The sequence below is a fragment of the Lynx canadensis genome, chromosome A2, assembly GCF_007474595.2.
Source record: "Lynx canadensis isolate LIC74 chromosome A2, mLynCan4.pri.v2, whole genome shotgun sequence".
Classification (NCBI taxonomy): domain Eukaryota; kingdom Metazoa; phylum Chordata; class Mammalia; order Carnivora; family Felidae; genus Lynx; species Lynx canadensis.
Window position 1 is genome coordinate 109,168,714 of NC_044304.2, and position 21,061 is coordinate 109,189,774.

General features: G+C 40.7%; 1 protein-coding gene across 2 annotated transcripts; it reads right to left on the reverse strand.

Moving 5' to 3' along the window:
• Positions 1 to 5,471: 5,471 nt before the first annotated feature.
• On the reverse strand, positions 5,472 to 15,715 carry AGR2 (anterior gradient 2, protein disulphide isomerase family member). 2 transcript variants are annotated; one of them, XM_030308051.1, is made up of 8 exons: positions 15,654 to 15,715; positions 12,695 to 12,840; positions 12,418 to 12,481; positions 12,247 to 12,299; positions 11,703 to 11,776; positions 9,378 to 9,441; positions 6,914 to 6,997; positions 5,472 to 5,734 (listed from the first exon to the last, which is right to left on the reverse strand). In XM_030308051.1, the coding sequence occupies exons 2-8, from the start codon at positions 12,831 to 12,833 to the stop codon at positions 5,685 to 5,687; spliced, it is 528 nt and encodes a 175-aa protein (XP_030163911.1). In that variant the 5' UTR covers positions 12,834 to 12,840; positions 15,654 to 15,715; the 3' UTR covers positions 5,472 to 5,684. The 2 variants fall into 2 exon arrangements, with proteins under 2 accessions (XP_030163911.1, XP_030163912.1); XM_030308052.1 differs by lacking the exon at positions 15,654 to 15,715 and adding an exon at positions 15,437 to 15,484.
• Positions 15,716 to 21,061: the final 5,346 nt, after the last annotated feature.

Consider the following 21,061-nt stretch of genomic DNA (forward strand, 5'->3'; position numbering starts at 1 on the left):
TGGACAAAGACATCATCTTAAATACTGTCTTTAGCTAAAGACTAAAGAAAGGGGTGTGTGTTGGGAGGTGGAAATTGGAGGGAAGGATAGTTATAGGGGTTAACAGGAAAAGCACTGTAAACAAAGGCATGTCTTGTAAAATGGGTTTTGGTCAGTGACTTCTACATTGCTACCTTTCTTGCGATTTAGAGTCATTCTCTTCCTGTTGCAGAGAAGGAGACACCTTTACATATAGGGATTTCCTTTATAAATGTAAATTTTCCTTAAAGGAGGATTAACCTCTACTCTCATTGCAGAACTGCTCCTGTGTCCTCTTTTTTTCAAGAATAATCAGCTCAAGGGGTGCCTGGGTGGCTCAGTTGGTTGAGCGTCTGACTTCAGCTCAGGTCATGATCTCATGGTTAGAGGCCTACATTGGGCTATCTGCTGTCTGCAGAGATCCAAAGATCCTCTCTCTCTCTCTCTCTCTCTCTCTCTGCCCCTCTCCTGCTCATACTCTCTCAAAAATAAACATTAAAAAAATAATCAGCTCAAAATAATCTTTATGTCAAAGAGTGGCATAGTCTGCTCTCCTTCAATGCCACATTGAGCCCTGGGCAACCGTAACATTGTTCCTACTTATCCCATAAGATGAGATTGGAAGTGATGCATGAAGCAAGTGAGATTTTTGAACATTGTCTTTACTTTAGGGCATTTTGTATTTTCCCCGTTTGCTTTGTTAAATTTGGAAGTTCCCTTGAGATTCTGGTATCTCTTGATGTAATACATACTTTTCTTGGTACAAAATGATTATATGTGGAAAGGGCTCTTCATAGCCCTGTTTGCGCTCTAATTGCAGTGACCTTATTTGGGTCAACCCAATTACGAATCAGGGCCTGGGAAGCATGAATCTTTAGGGCTACTAAACTATAGCATTCTAAGAGTGGGTGGTAGCTAATGATTAACCATTCAAGAAATAATACATTCTCAAGTACCAAGAGCAGCCTTGTTAGATTAATCTGGGCCTGCTGTTCCCTTGGGCAGATCTGAAGGTGATGGATTGTCTAGCCTCTTCTGGGAGGTCTCCTGTGGATCTTTGTTTGTGTTCTGCAGGCAGAGATAAAGCTCTCATTGCACACTTTATTATAAACCCACTGGAAAGGCCTCTGAATGGGTCTATCCTGAATCCCAAATGGCCGCTAATGTGGCTACAGAAGTCAGACTGATCCCAGCATTACAGGAGGGCCACTGCCTACGTGCACAGAGATGTTGCCACAAACACACGGCATCAGAGGAGGGTGAATTTCAGATCAGGGTCAGTCCTTGAGTTACGACAAACGGCTGTCATGCACACTCAAGACTCTAGTGCTCCTCTCTTCTAAACCTAACATTTATTTTAAAAAAGAAGCTACACTTGTTTTTTAAGTTTCTTTTTTTCTATTTACATATTCCATGAAGGAATATTTATTTCTTAGAACATTTGCCCTGTCAACCTCGATATGAAGGGTGAAATTTTAGTTAATATTATGCTAATACAAGGGAAAAATGTGAGGCTATAATTCCTAAAATCAGAGTTCATGTAGCATACATTCATCTCAGATGCTCTGTGATCTAAACAGTGACTTTGGTATGAAAACCAGTTCTGCATGTTCAGCCTAACTAACTTGCTACTGAGTACAACCGTGCAAAGAAAAGAAAAGAATCCAGAATAGTGGCTTAAAATCTTAGTTCCCTTATGCCAAAAACCTCCTCCTACCTTTTTTTTTTTTTAATATTTGTTTATCCCTGTTTTAGTTTATGCGTCCTTTTGAAAATGCACTGAGTAAACGTATGAGACGATTTCACCTCATAGCTGGTATTGCACAAATTAGAATCACATTTTTACACCGTATTTTGTGAGAGAAAAACACTTTCAGACATTGTGATTGTACAAATAGGATCATTCACATGTCTATTTTATTATTAGAATTGACAATAAAGTTAAGTACCGCGTTTTTCAGGTTTCTGGAAATTCCAGGGGATTTGTATGGAGTTGCTATGCACTTGTTATGCTTGGGGCTAGCAGTTAATTTTCCACCTGACAATGCCAAATGTAATTAGAGTGTGTGTTATTGGTCAATGCTTTCTGAACAATTTTAAGGGAGCAACCCAGTAATGCCCTTTACCCCACGCCTCCATTCAACCCCAGAGAGAGAGAGAGAGAGAGAGAGAGAGAAGAGAACAGAGGTCTTCTTGTTTGTTGTGATCACAACCGGGCAATTGTAGTCACTGAAATACCTCTGGAGATAGTGGGCAAGGGGGAAAATCAGACTCCTGTACCATGTGCCAGGCTACTTCTCATCCGTCTCCTCAGGAAAATCAGCTTTTGGAATTCATTTTCAAATGAGGGCCGGAGGGCGTTGCTTGGAGTTAGAATATATGGCAAACAATGGACTGTGATACCACTCGGAGGGTGAAACCACCTTTGCTTACTTTCAAGTTCTTGCGTTTTACAGTTTAGGAGGTCACAACTTGACGAGTGGCTTTTTCAAAGGTTAGGCTCATTTTACTTGGACTTTGAACTCTGACTCATTGGTGAGTGACTGAAGAAAGTTCTGTTCTTGACACAGAGCATGTTTTAAATTCTCCGCCAGCTCCTGTGCTCACCAGTGATTGCTAAATATAAGGACCTTAGAAGCTACTTAGGATTACTGACTGCATGAAACACACAAAAAACCAAAACAGAGCTAAGCAGTCATAGATGATCATTTGCAGCCTGCAGCTCTTAAGCAGGTGAAAATGGTTTAACCAGGCATGTTGAACATCCGTGTAAATGACTCACAGGTGATTTATGTTACCAAATTTTTCCCTAAATTACTTTCCCTTTTTCCACCTAAGCCATGGGGCCGCCAATAAAACTGAGAAAATATATATATATATATATATATATATATATATATATATATATATATATATATATATATATATTTTAGTGTGGTAAAATACACATAGCATAAAATGTATCATTTTTAACCATTTGTAAGTGTATAATTAAGTGACAGTAAGTACATTCACATTGTTCTACAACCATCACCATGAGCTTTTTCTCCCCCCCCCCCCCCCCCCCTTTTTTAATCTGGTCTAGTTAGTTAACATACAGTGCAATATTGGTTTCAGGAGTAGCATTTGGTGATTCGTCCCTTACATGCAATACCCAGTGCTCATCACAACAAGTGCCCTCCTTAGTACCCATCACCCATCTAACCCATCCCCCACCTCCCTCCCTCCATCAGCCCTCAGTCTCTTGTGGTTTCCATCTTTTCTCTTTCTCCCCCTCCCATACATTTATCTGTTTTCTGAAATTCCACACCTGAGTGAAATCATATGGTATTTGTCTTTCTCTGATTGACTTATTTTGCTTAACATAATACATTCTAGCTCCATCCACATCATTGCAAATGGCAAGACTTCATTCTTTTTTGATGGCTGAGTAATATTGCATTGTGTATATATATATACTTCATCTTCTGTATACATTTATCAGTTGATGGACATTTGGGTTCTCTCTATAGTTTGGCTGTTGCTGATAATGCTGCTATAAACATTGGGGTGCATGTACTCCTTCAAATCTGTTTTTTTTTTTTTTTTTTTTTGGTATCCTTTGGGTGAATACCTAATAGTGCAATTGCTGGACTGTAGGGTAGTTCTACTTTTAGTTTTTTGAGGAACCTCCATATTGTTCTCCAGAGTGGCTGCAAACTAGTTTGCATTCTCAACAACAGTGCGAGAGGGTTCTCATTTCTCTGCATCCTCACCAACGCCTGTTGTTTTTCTTCTGTTGTTAATTTTAGCCATTCTGACAGGTGTGAGGTTGAATCTCATCGTGGTTTTGATTTGTATTTCCTTGAAGATGAGCCATGCTGAGCATCTTTTCATGTGTCTCTTAGCCATCCGGACGTCTTCTTTGGAAAAGTGTCTATGCACCATGAGCTTTTTCATCTTCCCAAGTTCACAGTGCACACCTGGTAAACAATAACACCTGCCTCACCCATTCCCCTTAGCCTTCAGCCCCTGGCGAGTACCATGCTCCTTGCTGTGTTGGCGAATCTGACTATCCAGACACCTCATGTAAGTGGAAACAACGTTATTTGTCCTTTTGTGACTGACTTATTTATTCACTTAGCATAGTGTTTTCAAGGTTCATCCATGTTGTAGTATTTGTCACAATTTTTTTTTCCTTTTTAAGGCTGCATAGCATTCCACTGTATGTGTTGATCGCATTTTGTTTATCCATCCATCCACCGATGGACATTTGGGTGGCTTCCTCCTCCTGACTATGTGACAAATGCTGCTATGAACATCAGTACACAGATAGCTTTTCCCTGCTTTCAGGAGCTTGGGGGACATACTCAGAAGTGGATTTACTGGATCATATGGTAATTTTGGGTTTAATTTTGTAAGGAACAGCCATATATATATATTTTATAGTGGCTGCGCCATTTTATGTTGACACTGTGCTACCAACCGTTTTATTCAGCTGTTTGAAATAATACTCCCTTGACCTACAGCATTCTTCCAATTCTGTGTAGTTAGAGAGGTTGTCAACATATGCTTTCGCTTAAATTTATTTGAACACAAAGGAAAGATAGGGAGATGGCAAGAAAGGGTTTGTTAGAACAGGCTTTGCTGATGTTTCCATATGCTTAAAGCAAAAGTTTGTGTGTTTGCATCTTCTCTTTCTAACCTGTGTGTGCACACACTTCCTGCTTTTGCCATTACAGCACATATTCTTAAATTCTTTTTCACTTATCCTTTTGTTTCTTCATAGTGTTTATTTTTATAGACAACATAGTGCCCTGTGAGTTCATAAACTATGTAACCATTATATTTCCAGGTTGCCTTTTTTTAAAAGTATGTTTAAATAATGTTGCCATTGGCATTTTCACAGAACTCTGTTTTTCTTGAATGATTTTGAGAGACCAAATGTATCATAAGGCTAGTTCTTAGCATTTCTTGAGGGTATGTTCAAGGATGCAGATGTTCTTTGAATGACCTTTTCACTGAATTAGTGCTCTGATGGAGAAAGCTGTCTGCTAGATGCTTTCTCTGAGAGGGTTAAATTGTGCAATATCTAACTAAAATTGAATTCTTAAAGTGTGTATAAGGAGTTCCCCACCAGGGTGGGGAGGGGTTGTCTTCAGTTAGGTGCCCAATCTTCTTGGGATGCCTTTGTACATATTCTTTTACACTAACACATATTCTGTTTTGATGCTTCTGTTGACTAAGCTCATGACTATTTTTAGGCACCCAGTGACAAACTACATAATAAGGTGAGGTGACAACTTTGACTGTCTTTGGTCTTCATTGCTCCAGTGAAGTTTGTCTTGTCTCCTCTTTGAACATTTTGTGTGTCCAAAAGTCCTATTTGGTGAATGAATTAAATAGCTTTTCTCTGAAGGACTAAGTTGGGGGAAGAAATAACATTGAACACCCCCAAAAGGATTTATTTTAAAAAAAAAAAATCATGGCTGACTATGGTAGTATGCAAGATTGTTTTCATACATATATACTTCAAATTAAAAAAAAAAGTAACTGTTGTAACAATAACCCTGATCTAATTAATCAGTGTGTCCATCTGTGTTCCTGCATTCTCCAAAGTCTTCTAGGATCTTCTTAAGTCTCAAGGCCTGACACAGAAGGAAAAGCTTGCAGATGTTGCTTTTTCTCTACAATTCAGTCTTCAGCAATTTGAGCGCTTTCTTCATGTTGTCAAGCACTAATGGGGGAAAAGGTTGCCACAGTCAAGATGCCACCAACAATTGTGTTGATAGATCTAGTAAACCCCTAAACTTGGGTACTTTATTCATTGTCTAAATGGGGTTCTATTTCATGATAGGGTGAAGAGTTGGTAATTTTATTATGAAATTTTTTCCCAAAAGTATATGAATGGCTTTTATTTACATTCCAGTTCTCTTCCAATATTTATTACATGCCTTTTCTACAAAGCACTGTGATATTACCTGTGCAGGATACCTGCCTTTAAGGAGTCCAAAGTCTGAATAAGATATATGCTCTTATCTCGAGAATGTCCAGTGCTTGGAATGTGCTTCCCTGGTCCTCCCGGCACCCACCAGAGGCATTGCCAATGGACCATGATAATCTTTGCTGCTGCCCAGATGCAGCTTCACTGTCTTTCTCAGCGTAATATTTTAGGTCAATGCCGCTCAATAGACATTACTGTGATGATGAAAAATATCCAGTGCCGGTGCACTGGATACTTAAACTGTGGTTAGTGTGCCAGAGGAATTGAATTTTGAATTTTAATTAATTGAATGTTGAAGTGCTATGTGTAGCTCATGGCTCACATATTGGGCGATATAGTTCTACGCGGCCACTAGTCATTGAGCAGAATTGGTTCTTGGGATAAAGCCCAACTTTCTTCCCAGAAGGACTAATTAGATGTGACAACTAGGTACAGTCTCCCACTGAGGTGCTTTATCTGCACTGTCTGTCTTTCCATTTTATGGCAAATCCAGGCAAAGTGAGAATCTTTCCAACTACTGGGAGCCGTCTTTCCTTCTGATCTTTAAACTTAAACTCAATGTCAACAAACTGGACTACGTTATTTCATTTTCATCTTTTGGAAAAACTACATAAGGCATGCAGATTACCGCTATTACTATTGTAATAAAACAATTACTACTGCATTTATTCTTTGGTAGGAGTTATGGGATAGACTGCCTAAGGGAAAGTTGAAAAGCAGGTAATGTGGTCACAGAATCCTCCAAGAGAAAAGGATACCTAATCTAAATAGTCTTTCATTGAGATTTAAAATAAATGAGATCTACGTGAGTATGATTTGCACAAGGCTAGTTAGGGTCAAACTGATTCTCCTCATCAGAGCTCTACTCCTAGAGCAACAGTAATAGGTATGTTCACAGGAGGTAACACTTACAGAGCGCTACATCTGAAGGTTCGTAAGCGTAGAGACGATTCGAGTATCTTCCAGTGATGTCAGCTCTAACTGTCAGGGATGGGTCTACAAAGAAAAACCAAACAGGAATGAAGTCTCTGTTTTCAAGTAAGCTCTGCTGTGTGAGGAAGCCTATGTGTTTGTCTGTGGCCCATGCAAGGAACACAGCGTGTGATCTGTCTCACGGAGTTCCATGCCATCCACTCTGCATCCCTGCCAGTGGCTGCAGTCCCCCAACCAGGGCCCGGAGTATTTGACAGCTGTGGAATGCTATTTGTGGGAAAGGTTATGAACCCTGCTGTCCTATCTATAGCAACTCGAAAACAGAATAATACATACTTTCGGGGTGGTGTTTGGTGCTTTGGTGGAAACATTGGCATTCCCTACTAAAGAATTATTTTAAACTTTTGAAATGCTTATGTGGTAATTGCAGTGTGTTACCAAGAGCAACCTAGATAATTAGAAACCCACATCCAATGCTAGTTTTCAGAACCCAAGGTTGTTTTTAATCAAGTAAAGAATGCCAACCCGTAAGAGAAGCAAAGTTCAAATAAGCGTGTAGTTCCCCTGTTTTGTTTACTTTATTGTTATCTGGATACATTTGAAAAATAAAGACTTAAGAGTCTTCCCTCATGCATACATATGTCCCTATAGGTTTAAGTCCATTTTTTCATGTTTTGTATTTAACTTGAAGCTTTCAAGTTAACTTTTCACTTAATGAGAAAAAAAAGGTATTTTAACAATAAGGTGTATCGAAAAGGGAGATGCTAGGGTCTACACACGTCTAGGCACCTTGTCTTGCAAGAGAAGATTGAAGGAGCTTAAGGTACATGTCCTGAAAATCAGATGAAGAGGTCGTGTGAGAACCAGACGCTTGTATGCAGAGTCTGTTGCTGGTACTTAAGTGGGCAATCTTTCATTTCAGAATGTTGGAATGGTACCAACTGACATTAATTACAGAAAGCAGACATCTATTTGTTCAACAAAGACTTAAAACCTATTATACTTCTGCTACGTGCACAGGATACAAACACACGGTCTACTCTTTGTAATAAATTAACATAAGAAAAGCTTTTTAACAACCATTGGCTCACAAGCCATGGCCTGCACCCTGGAACCACTAAGACAGCTTTAAGAAATACCTCCAGCCTCCCCCCCACCCCCTCCCCGTGCCTTCCCCTGCGCAAGATTCTGATTTAATGGGTTTGAGATGTGGCTGGGCAGCTTGAGTTTTAAAATCTTCTAGGTGATTCTAATATGCAGGCAGTGTGGAAACTCCTGAGCTGGAAGAGCAAGCAAGCTGCTTGAGGTGGGGTTTTTTGGAAGGCATTGAATGTGGGTTAAAATGCCCTTAGACAGGGATACCATGAAAAGAACTCCTGCACAGAATGTAACTGGGTGACCTATAAAGTCCCGGTTTAAGGGCTCTCAGTTTTCTAAATGCTAACAAAATGGAATCTGTACTATTAGCTCCAGTTCAGCTTTTTTCCTTTATATCCCTCACTTGTTCCTCTCCCCTGTTAATGTGCCTTTAGTGAGTTAGATGGTCCAATAGTGAGTTAGAGCTCAGTGAGCGTGGGCTCTGCCATGGGGTGGATTTATTTATACAGTGTCCTTAAATCACTCTGACTTGGTTCAAAGCCACTCCCAATTCATTTGTTCAGTCGTTTAACAAATATTTATTGCCAGCCTACCAGAGGGTCATTCTGCAAATAGGAGGGTGAGAAGAAACAGACACAGTACCTGCCCCCAAGAGCGGTGGTCCTGTGGGGGAAAATATATACTAAACAATCACCCACTAAATGCAAACTTATCACTGAGGTAAGTGTGTCTCTTGAGAGGAACATGATGTCACAAGAGCTCATAGTGGGGATTGTGCCAGGTCAGTGAACGACAGGGATGACTGGGGAGTTAACTCGGTGATGGGGGAAGTGCATGGGGGAAGCAGGAAGACCTTTCCAGCAGACAGAAAAGCACCTGAAAAGTACCGGTGGCTGGAAGGAGCATGACTCCTCTGATTTCTTTTATTCCAGTGCATCTTCCTCACTTGCCCCAAAATAATTATCAAAAATGTCAGAATGAAAAATCCAACATACGAATTGGAAGTTTGCCAGATGAAAAATAAGTATTTACAGGCCTGGTGTATTCAGGAAAATGGGCAATGCATTTAAAGAGTTAATGGGAATGCTTCCTTTTCAGATGTATTTGTGACAGGACATGATAAGTTAATGTTAGCAGATGAGAAACAGATGAGGAAATAGGTAGAAGCTTGAATTTTCTAATGAAAATAGGTTGAGAAGTGTAAAGGAATGTCATACCCCTTGTTAGGGCATGACAATGGCAATGGCCATGACTGAATAGCAGGTGGGGAGGGGGAGTCGAGAAGAGATACCGCAGCACGTGGGAAATGAGCAGTGTGCTTAACCTCATTGTCACTTTTACTTACCAACAAACATGATTCTGGGGACATACTGGCCATCAGGAGAAAGGTGTTTATCAGTTGTTTCATACTAAGATTAAAAGAAAAGACAGCTTTTAGTTGGTCTGTTCTTTAGTTGTTTTCATACTTGTTAATCCAGAAATGTGTCCGTTACAGGGCTAGGCATCTTGAGATACTCTAAGGCACATCTCTTCCACAGAGAGTTTATAATACACATGGGGAGGCAGGTTATACACATGAAATAATAAATAAGATAGAACAGACTGTAATTCAAAACCTGATGTAGAGGGCTGAATGATAGGATCAAGAGGAAAAACATTCAAGAAGTGAGAATATGGACGGAGTTATAATGTTTGGGAAGACATGTTGGGTGAGATAGGAAATAGAATAATGAAAGAAACAGAAGTCACATTTAGAGAAATTACAGAAACAAACAGGCTTGTCTTATAGCACTTACCTTTAAGGAATGCACTGTCAATTGAGAGATACAGGTAGGAAAATGAATATCGAGGATCCAGTTGGTGAAGTGTTATGATGGAGGCTGTTCAGGTGAAGTGGGTGACCAGAACAGGACATTTAGCCCCGTGTGCAAGTTTTACTAAGACTTTCTGAAGTGAGTAGGGAGGAGTCTTAAAAAATGAACAGGAGTCGGTTACGTGTAAAATGAGGTCACTGCAGACAGTGGGGAATGACTGCACAAAGGTAGAAGAAAGGCACAGCACTTTCTGGTCTGACTATGTGTTTTGGGGGGATTGAAATATAGGGGATGCATGAAGTATTGGCGAGAGAAGATGCTAGAGAGCTGATTCTGGGGCTGGCTCTTGAGCAGTCTTTCACACTATGCCAGTGTTTGCATTTGTTCATGAGTAGACAAGAACATCTGGAGAGATTTAGAAGAAGTACCATAACCCCAGTTTGGTTTTCAGAATCGTTACCCTGATGGCCATGTGGGACTAGCTGGGACTTATTTTGTAGGCACAGAGCCATTTAGCAATGCTGTAGTCAACTAGGCGGAGAAAAATTGTGACACTAAATAGTAGTCCTCACTCTACAGGGAAATGACCAATAGCAAGAATATGTAGCAGTTAGACCACAGGGTTTCTTGACTGCTGAAGGTGAGTAGGAGATTGCCATCTAGAGTAACACTTACAGTGAAACAGGGAATAATGAAAGAAGAGCTCCTTGAAAATCTTGAACCAAGCTGATAAATTCAGCATTGGACCTGTTGAATTGAAGCTTAACTAATGCAATATCTGGACCACGATTGCACACACAAGTTGGAAATTGTCGCGTGTTTGGATGAGATGTGGGGATTACCAGTGTGTGGGCATTGGTTAAAGACAGCTGTAGATGAAGTTGTCCATAGAGAATATAAAATATGAAAAAGACAAGTATGTCAAGTAGAGATTCACCAAGTCACTAATACTGAAAGTTAGAAAGAGGAAAGTGAGCCCGTGGAAGAGTGCTGAGGAAGATGAGAATGTTCTTTGTTTTTTTTTTTTTAAATGTTTATTTTTGAGATGGGGGGAGAGAGAGAGAGAGAGAGAGAGAGAGAGAGAGAGAGAGAGAGAACGAGCAGGGGAGGGGCAGAGAGAGACAGAGACACAGAATCTAAAGCAGGCTCCAGGCTCTGAGTTGTCAGCACAGAACCTGACATGGGGCTCGAACCCGTGGACCGTGAGATCATGGCCTGAGCTGAAGTCAGACGCTTAACCAACTGAGCCACCCAGGCGCCCCAAGAATGCTCTTTGAAGAAGCCAACCTATGTCAACTTGGAAAGAAGGGGGAGAGAGAGAGAGAACTTGCAGTAGAAAGAACTTGCAGACAGAAAGCCTGACCAACAGGAGGGGTGTTGATGGTGAAGGAAAGTGGGAATGAGGGGAAGCTATTTTGCATGTGCAGTGATTTCATTTAGACCACCAGGAAACTGTCTCTCCCAGGGAGAGAGGAGACAAGGACTGAGAAGGACTGCAGGCAAAGGGGCACAGGAAGAGACTTGCGAAGACAAAAACCTTCCAATTATTATAGCCACAGAGAAAATCCTGACCACAAGAGCACATTTTTCAGACAAGCTAAAATTATTAATCACTAAATAAAAGCATATGCATGTGAGATAGATTATTAATGAACTATGTTTCTCTCTCTCTCTCTCTCTCTCTCTCTCTCTCTCTCTCTCTCTCTCTCTCTCTCTTTCTCTCTAATTTGTGAGAGGAGACATTTGGAACAGACCCCAGTCCGTGCCGTGTGGCTAGAATGCATAGGAAAAGATGGATTGTCGATTTCAAATAATGAGTCATGGAGGAATGTCAGCAATGAAAAAAGTGAACTTACAACTAGATTGAGGAGGACGAACTGCTCTGCCAATTTCTGGATTTCTTTATTTTCAGCAAACACTTTCTTTAAAGCTAGAATACAAAGAAGAATCACTAAGTATCCATCTCATCAGTGGCTGAAAGCATTGCTTTCTATTGTATTTTAAGTTGTACTGTACTTTTATTATTTTTTTTTAAATTTAAAACATGTGTATTTATTTGAGACACACACACACACACACACACACACACACACACACACAGAAGGGGAGGTGCAGAGAGAGAATCCCAAGCAGGCTTCGTGCTGTCAGCGCTGAGCCTGATGGAGGGCTCAAACTCACAACGTGTGAGATCATGACCTGAGCTGAAATCAAGAGTTAGATGCTTAACTGACTGAACCACTCAGGCGCCCCTGGAGTTACTTTAAAATAGGTTCTTACTACATAAGATGTTATGTTTTATTCAACTATGCTAGGTGCTAAGGATATAAAGATGAATGACCTGAACCTTGGCCCTAAAGCTAAAAGCCTATAAAGGAAATTGTATTTAGAAGAACAAATTACCTTGACTGTGTGGGCATTCATCCAAGTGATGAATAATCATTAAGGGTTTGTTGCTGTAAGAGACAAAGAGCGATTGGGTAATTTTTAATGAGTAAGATTTCATGTACAGCTATGTATCACTAGGTGGTGCACTTGCGAGCTTTAGGAGAACTCTGTAACCCTCCTCTTTACCTTGTCTTGGATTTGTATAAAGCTTCTTCGTATGTCTGAGTCCAGATGAGTTGGTCACCCCAACCTAGAACAAAATGAACCAGTATATTTAAAGCTATTATAATTTCAGACTAAAAATGTTGAAAAGCAATGGTGAAGACTGGGATAAATATACAAAGCAGAAACACTGATAAACTTTGATGAATTTAGAAGAAACACATGCAAAAATATGTTTGGCACACAAGTCTCAGCTTCTCAATTAAGTGGCATTGGAAGCCGACCGGAAGCTGTCTCCTACCTCTGGAGAGGGTCTGGGGCAGTTTGGGTGCCGAGTCCTTTGTGTCCTTCTTAGCTCCTGATTTGACTGTGATATCTTTGGCCAGTGTGTAAGAGAGGGCGACAAGGAGCAAGAATGCTGACACTGAGATCTTCTCCATGGCAAATCTGATGTGGAAATAAGCAAAATATCAGTAAAACAAAAGGGAATGAGCAGCTTTAAAACCTTCAGACTGTATCATGGCCATGGGATACAAAGGAATTGAGGCTTAGCTGGTATGAAAAATTACCTTCCACATAATTTTCCTAAGAATACATAGTGTGAATATCTATTGACTTTTCTACTAACAGGCGTACAGCCATATGTGTGTGTGTGTGTGTGTGTGTGTGTGTGTTTGTGTGTGTGTGTGTGTGTGTGTGTATACTGATGTAGATCTCCATAGAAACCTACAGTATAGAAATAGGTATATAGATATTTTTTAAGAAAATAGATAGATGTATATACTCTTATAGCTAAAGGAGTTTACATTTAAGCTTTATATTTTGAAATTTTGAGTACTGGACAGCACCCTAGGGGCTACTCCTCCATTCCCACTACCCATGCCTGATGTTATAGATGAAGAGTCTGAAATTCAGAGAGTTGAAAGCTTAGGAGGTCTTATGGATCTTTCCATCTTGCAGGGCTGGCTCCCATTTTCCCATCCTGAAACAAGGGCCCTACACATACACACGTCTCCAGCCTTCTGGTAAAATGGGGGCATTGCCGTTAAAGAGTAAGATCTAAGTAAAATGAATCCTTATTTAAATTAAAACCTGCCAACTTTGTCGCTTCACTGAAAACTTGTACCCACATAACTCCCTAGTGTAACATTTACTCAAATTCCATTTTTAGTTCTGAATTGACTAAAATATGTCGATGCAAGTTCAGTCTACTGAGACAGTTCTTCGACTCTCTCCATGGGCCTGTATCAGTAGGTGACTGTGGGCATGTCTTTCATTGCACAAAATATTCTATGGGACTCATAATACAGAGAACCAACCCATGGGTATCTCTTTGTTAATTTTTTTTCCCTTCCTGTATTTCACAGTTAATTCTTTGGGAAAGCTTCACTACTACAAAGCAGATGCCTATAAGTAGGAAAGTCAACGGTAAGATGAGATCTATGAGTGAGGGAGGGAGAGAGCTAGCTAGTAAAGAGAGTTGCATTAGCAAGTTGCTGTGGTTATTGATCACATGCAGAATTGGGGATGGGGTTCCAGGAAGGACAAAGACTGAAATTGCTTAAACATATCTCACTAATATTGGTGTAGGTCTGAATAAATTCTGCAGAGGAAACAGGATGGGTTATCAGTGGTTAGTATTTTTAAGCTGGGGGTGTGGGGGGGGCTTTCTCACGTTCTGATAGCTTGAGTGGAAATTGTTGTTGAGCGTTAGCTGTTTTCGAAAAAAAAAAGCATTGCTAAGTTACCAAACCCAGATGATGGCTTGGATTAAACTGACCAGTTACTATCCAAACCATCACAGGTAGCCACAAATGTCTAACTCAAAAAAGACAAACAAAAAGCAAGGATACGCTTCCTTCATTTTCTACACAGATAGCCAACAATTCCCAGCCTTCTTAGAACAAAGACATCTTTTTAACACTAGAAAAGAAAAAAATAAAACAAAACAGAACTTTGACATGAGAATAATTGTACTTTTTAGATGTTAGTTGGTTCATAACAAATAATTACTTTGTGGCAAATAATTACTTTATCAACAAACATTTGATTTTGTATTTTACTTATAGCAACAGCACCTCTTTATGTTAGAAAAAATAATCACGAACTTGTAGTGAGACGTTTTATCTATTTTGCTCACCGGCCGTTCTTGTTACCTGACTGTCAGGACCCCTTGTAATAGCTGCACAGCTTACCGGCTGGAACTGCTCACATAATACATGCATTTTATGGCAGGGTGACCCATTGAAGGCTAATGTCACTCCTGCTTTATAAATACACCGCTGTGGGCTCACTCCTGACATTCATTCTACTGAGGTTTCATACGAAGTGGACTCTGCCTGCAAATTTCCTGCATAAACCACCTCAAAACAGAACGCCAGGGCGCCTGGGTGGCTCAGTCAGTTAAGCCCCTGACTCTTGATTTCAGCTCAGGTCATGATCTTAGGGCCGTGATATCAAGCCCCTTATTGGGCTCTGTGCAGGGCATGGAACCTGCTTAACATTCTCTCTTCCTCTGCCACTGTTCATGCTCCCTCCCCCTCTCTCTCTAAAACAAAAGAAAACAAAAAAAAAAAAAAAATCACAATGCTAACCATAGAAAATGATGAGAATTTGGATACAAACACACACTCTATGAAACGGTGGCTGTATGTCCGTCCTCTTATCTTTAGCAAGGAATGAACTTGCAGGAAGTTTCAGTGTCCCTGTTCGTAAATGCTTCAGGAAAGCCAGCCCATCTCTTTTCTTGTAGCCCATCCCATGAATTTCAAGATTGAAGGTGCAACAAGAATATCTTTACAACAGAGAAAAAGAACCATTTTTCTGATCTGCAGTAATATTCCCAAGTGTAGTTCCTAGCAGGCAGTCTGAGCTGAGATTTCGTAGTCCTGGGGAACTGTGCTTTAGCCAGTGGGAAAGAAACAGAGCATTAGATGATGAGCAGTGCATAGTGACAGAAGACCGTAGGCCCTGTCCCAGGCTTGAAAGCTCTTAGAGCTCACCCACTCTTAAACCCCTTGTTTCTAAAAGGAGAAAGCATTACCTTGAAATAGCTCAGGAATGCAGCCCTCCACCAGCTCTGGCCAAGGAAAGGCCCTGGTAAGACTTTGATGGAAATTCCCTCCCCACATCTCATTTCATTACCCTGGGAACTACCTTGCACTTCTTTCTCTATTGATTCCTGTAAGTTTACACGGTAATCAGAGCCCCAAACTCACTCTTAGCCAGTGCCCTGCCAACATTATTGTCAGGAGCCTTACCTGGATTTCCCCACCCACTTGTCTGTGCGAGCCAGCTGGCCTCACTGCGGTCCAAACCTCCTAGTGAGCCAGCTCAGCTGAGCCTCTATTTATGCTCCCGAGCACAGCTCAATCCCACCCACTAATCCCGCAAGGACAGGTTGCAAACTCAGAAAGGAACTTTCCTTTTCCCCAGCAATTAGCTCAAGAGTCCCTTGTTTTTAAAAATAGCATCGCAAAGGGTATGCTTTTCAGTGTGCCTGTTTTTAACTGTTTGTGAAAGTCTATTGTTAAAGAGATTTGGAAAGTGGGCAGCGTGCCAAATCCAGGTAAGCTTTAAATGAAGACATTTGATTTGCCTGGAGGCTGATTTGTCTTTACATGATTGGATGGAGTGTGTGGTGTGTAGAATTTTTTTCTCCCCCTTGGGCAGATTGCCTTTTTTGAGTTGAGAACACCCAGGGGTGATTCACAATTCAAACTTCGGCAGTCATTGCACCTGCTACTCTCCATTGTGGGACACATTATTTTCTGCCATACACTTCCTCTTCCTGACGAACAAGATGTACATTCACCATGGCTATGAAAAAATTGTAAATCCAGCATGCATGCACAAAGTATTTCAAAGCTGAGGGAGTCATTGAAAGAAGATACCTAACACTATGAGTTTTTCTTAATTACATTGTCGTTGGAAATATGCAACAACTTCCCTCCGAAAAAGTTCAAAAGTGATCCACGCATACTCTCATTTAATGGCAAACTTCCCTGCTAGGCATGCAGAAGCCATTTACCTCAGTTTTCAGACCTGGAGCCTCATGTCTGCGACTTCTTTTTTCACTCAAGATTATGTAATTATTCACGAAAGATTTTAAGACTGAACTCAGATTTTATGTAACATTTCAATCCTGTGTTTTGTTCATGAAGCTATATGCAACCCTTAAAAGCTCAGAATGGATAAATCTTTAGCAACAGAAAATTAACTAATGGGATACAAGCCCTATGAAAGTAACTTTTTTTTTTAATTTTTTTTTTTAACGTTTATTTATTTTTGAGACAGAGAGAGACAGAGCATGAACGGGGGAGGGTCACAGAGAGAGGGAGACACAGAATCTGAAACAGGCTCCAGGCTCTGAGCTGTCAGCACAGAGCCCGACGCGGGGCTCGAACCCACCGACCGCGAGATCGTGACCTGAGCCGAAGTCGGACGCTTAACCGACCAAGCCACCCAGGCGCCCCTGAAAGTAACTTTTTAAAATGAGTTAAGATCATAATGTTTCCAAACACCTTCAAGTAGATATATTTTTTTTGATAAAACCAAAATTTCCATGGGAAAAATAGTGATTCCCAAAATGCTGAATTTTCTTTCACTTCTAAATGAGTTTACAGAGAGGGGGCACCTGGATGGCTTAGTCGGTTAAGTGTCTGACTTTGGCTCAGGTCATGATCTCGTGGTTCATGAGTTCGAGCCCCGCATCGGGTTCTGTGCTGACAGCTTGGAGCCTGGAGCCTGCTTCAGATTCTGTGTCTCCCTCTCTCTCTGCTCTTCTCCCACTCATGCACACTCTCTCTCTCTCTCTCTCTCTCTCTCTCTCTCTCAAAAAATGAATAAACATTGAAAAAAAATTCGGGGCGCCTGGGTGGCTCAGTCGGTTAAGCGTCCGACTTCGGCTCAGGTCATCATCTCACAGTATGTGAGTTTAAGCCCCACATCAGGCTCTGTGCGGACAGCTCAGAGCCTAGAGCCTGCTTTGGATTCTGTGTCTCCCTCTCTCCCCATGCCCCTCCCCTGCTCATGCTCTGTCTCTGTCTCTCTCTCAAAATAAAATAAAAACATTAAAAAAAACTAATAAATGAGTTTACAGAGATAATTTCTTTAGATATTCGAAGACAATTATTTGAGTTGAACTTTATTTAAAAAAAAATTTTAATGTTTACTTATTTTTGAGAGGGAGAGAGAGACAGAGCAGAGCATGAGCATGGAGGGGCAGAGAGAGGGGGAGACACAGAATCCGAAGCAGGCTCCAGGCTCTGAGCTGTTAGCACAGAGCCCGATGCGGGGCTTGAACTCACAGACTGTGAGCTCATGACCTGAGCCCAAGTTGGACCCTCAACCGACTGAGCCGCCCAGGTGCCCTGAGCTGAACTTTAAAACTGGAAAGGCTTTTACATAAACCCTTAGTCTATTCAGCTCTTAGAGGATTCAACTCAGCCCCCGTATTGTGCAGATCAAATAGTAAAGATGTTTAAAAAATGAATGACTCTGAAGGTCCCACAACTAGTTTAGGGCATTGTCGGGATCAAAGCCCAGGTGTCATCCAGTGCATCACCTGCTCAGAGTGGACAGTGGGTAGCATTTGGGGTCGCAGGATTTCAGTCTGAATCCTGAATCCTGGTGCATGCTCCCTGGACAATCAGAGCTGGCATTTAACTCCTCTGAAACGTCGGTTCCCTTTTGTATAAAATGAGGGTACTATGATCATAGATGACTGTTTTGAGTGTTAGATGAGATTTTAATGAATTAAGAAATGAGAAAGTACCTGGTGTATTAGTTTGCTAGATCTGCTGTAACAAATGACCACAGTCTGGGTGGCTGAGACAACAGAACTCATTGTCTCACAGTTCTGGAGATTGGAAGTCTGAGATCAAGGTATATCAGCAAATTGGGTTTCTTCTGAGGCCTCTCCTTGGCTTCTCGATGCCATCTTCTCCCATCTTCACCCCGCCTTCCCTCTGTACTTGTGTCCTAATTTTGTCTTATAAGGACACCAGTCATCTTTAACTTCATTACCTCTTTGAAGACCCTATCTCCAAATATGGGCATATTCTGTGGTACTGATGGTTATGATTTCAACATGTGAATTTTGAGGGGATAATTCAGCCCATACACTTGGTGATTAAAAGTGTCTCTGGTTTGTTATAATTCATTGTAATAATATCGTAACTATTTTGCTATACTCCTGTGCCTGCTGTTTTGTCAATAAATACCCAGTATTTGTCGTAGTGACTAAGATACAGCAGGAAGGAAGTAATTATTCGAACATATCTTACACACATCGTAATGACTGTGGTATCTTTGGCTCACATATCTGTCTTGGTGTGAAGCAATGAGGGTTTTGTAGATGGTACCAGTTTTTCTTATATGTTATTAAATGTCTTTACTTTTTTTTTTTTTTTTTTTTAATTTATCTTTGGGACAGAGAGAGACAGAGCATGAACGGGGTAGGGGCAGAGAGAGAGGGAGCACAGAATCGGAAACAGGCTCCAGGCTCGGAGCCATCAGCCCAGAGCCTGACGCGGGGCTCGAACTCACGGACCGCGAGATCGTGACCTGGCTGAAGTCGGATGCTTAACTGACTGCGCCACCCAGGCGCCCCAATGTCATTACTTTTAATAGCGATGTCCTGTAATCAGTCTTTCAGACTTGCCTGATACTGTAAAAATCTGTTAATAAATAAACATTTTATTAATTTTCTATTTATTTTGAAAGGGAGCACATGCACACGAGTGAGTGGGGGAGGGACAGAGAGAGAAACGGAGAGAGAGAATCCCAAGCAGGCTCCACGCTGGCAGTGCAGAGCCCAGTGCAGGGCTCGCTTTTAACAACCAGGAGATCATTACCGAGACTGAAATCAAGAGTCTGTTGCTTATCCGACCGAGCCACCCAGGTGCCCCTGGAATTCATCCTTAAGAGGAAGTGTCCTGTAGTGGTAAAGAGGGCGGGTTGTAGATTCAGACTGGTTTGAGTTCAAATCTACCTTTATGATTATTACATTTTCTACTAACCCCTTCAAATTACTTCAACTTTCTGTACTTCAGTCATCTCATCTGTAAAGTGTGGATAGACAGCAAGACATGCTTTATATAATCCGTGTAAGATTATGTAAAATAACTGAAGAGAACTGCTTAGAATGGTAAGTAGCACATAGTACGTGTTAAAAAGTATTAGTTATTGTTACAGAAGGTATCACTTGCTTCTCTGTATTATAATCATTGAGGCCTTAGTCCGTTAACTCCATTACATAATGTTGAGTGTGTGAACTCTGTGACAGAAGAATCTTTGATTCCTCTTTGATCATAGCCTATCATAGGACTTAAACTTTCAAACCATGTTGTTGGAAAAATGAATTTGTCATCGTAACAACCTCACAGATATGATTCTTTTAAAAATAAAATAAATTCAGATGTGTGGCGGTAACTGATCCAATGACATGAAACTGATGAGTAGAGAGATGACTCAAAGCCCTCATAATTGCTGATAATGAATCCAATATTCCTTTCAGTCTACCAAGCTGCCTTCTGATGTTAGGAAGTAAAGAGAGGAAACTGTAATCAAATGTTAACCTTCCCAAATGGAATGATGATGAGCTTTATGTAGAGGAAGATGAAAATAGCTTCATGTCCTCAAGGACTTTGCCTCTGCTGGAGGCTTTTCAAAAATACTCATCTAACCAGCAAACCAGACTGCTGAATAAATAAGCTTTCTCTAAACTCTAGCTTAGAGAAATAGACACATAGCATTAGTGTTTTGACATATAGGATGAGTTGATTGCCATTGCAGTTTAATCTTGACATATGATGGGGGCTTTTGTGTACAAAATTAATTGTTTCCCACGACTTGGAGTTTAATTGCTATTCAGTTTATTAAAGGTAAAAATTTAAAGCCTAGCTTTTTCCTAAATCTACAGGTTTAAGACTCACTTTCAGTAAATTAAATTTACCAGATTAAATGTAACCTATGGACTTCAATACATTAAATTAAAAGATCATAAATTGGAACCCCCAGGTGGCTCAGTTGGTTAAGCATCCGACTTTGATTCAGGTCATGATCTCACGGCTCGTGAGTTCGAGCCCCACATCGGGCTCTGTGCTGACAGCTCAGAGCCTGGAGCCTGCTTTGGACTCTGTGTCTCCCTCTCTGCCTACCCCTCCCCTGCTCATGCTCCATTTCTCTCTGTCTCAAAAATAAATAAACCTTAAAAAAAGTTTAAAAAAATCACAAATTGATATTTTTATTCCAATAGATTAAATTCAATTAATAATTTATTTACAAACTTTGTTAATGAAATTCCCTCAAATGCTTTTAACTCGAGTTCACAAATTTAATACCTGCATAACTAATTCTTTTAAACTTTACTTGTTTTTATGTTTATTTGTTTATTGTGTGTGTGTGTGTGTGTGTGTGTGTGAGAGAGAGAATCCCAAGCAGATTCTGCGCTCTTGGTGCAGAGCCTGATGTAGGGCTTGATCCCATGAACCTGTGAGATCACAACCTGAGCCAAAATCAAGAGTCAAACGCTCAACTGACTAAGTCACCCGGCACCCCAGTTCTCTTAGACTTTTGAAATGCCCCACAGGGCAGATTTGCAGATGTCATTAGCAAAACCTTTCTAAGCACTTTAGCAATTCTTGTAAATATTGTAAATAGAAAT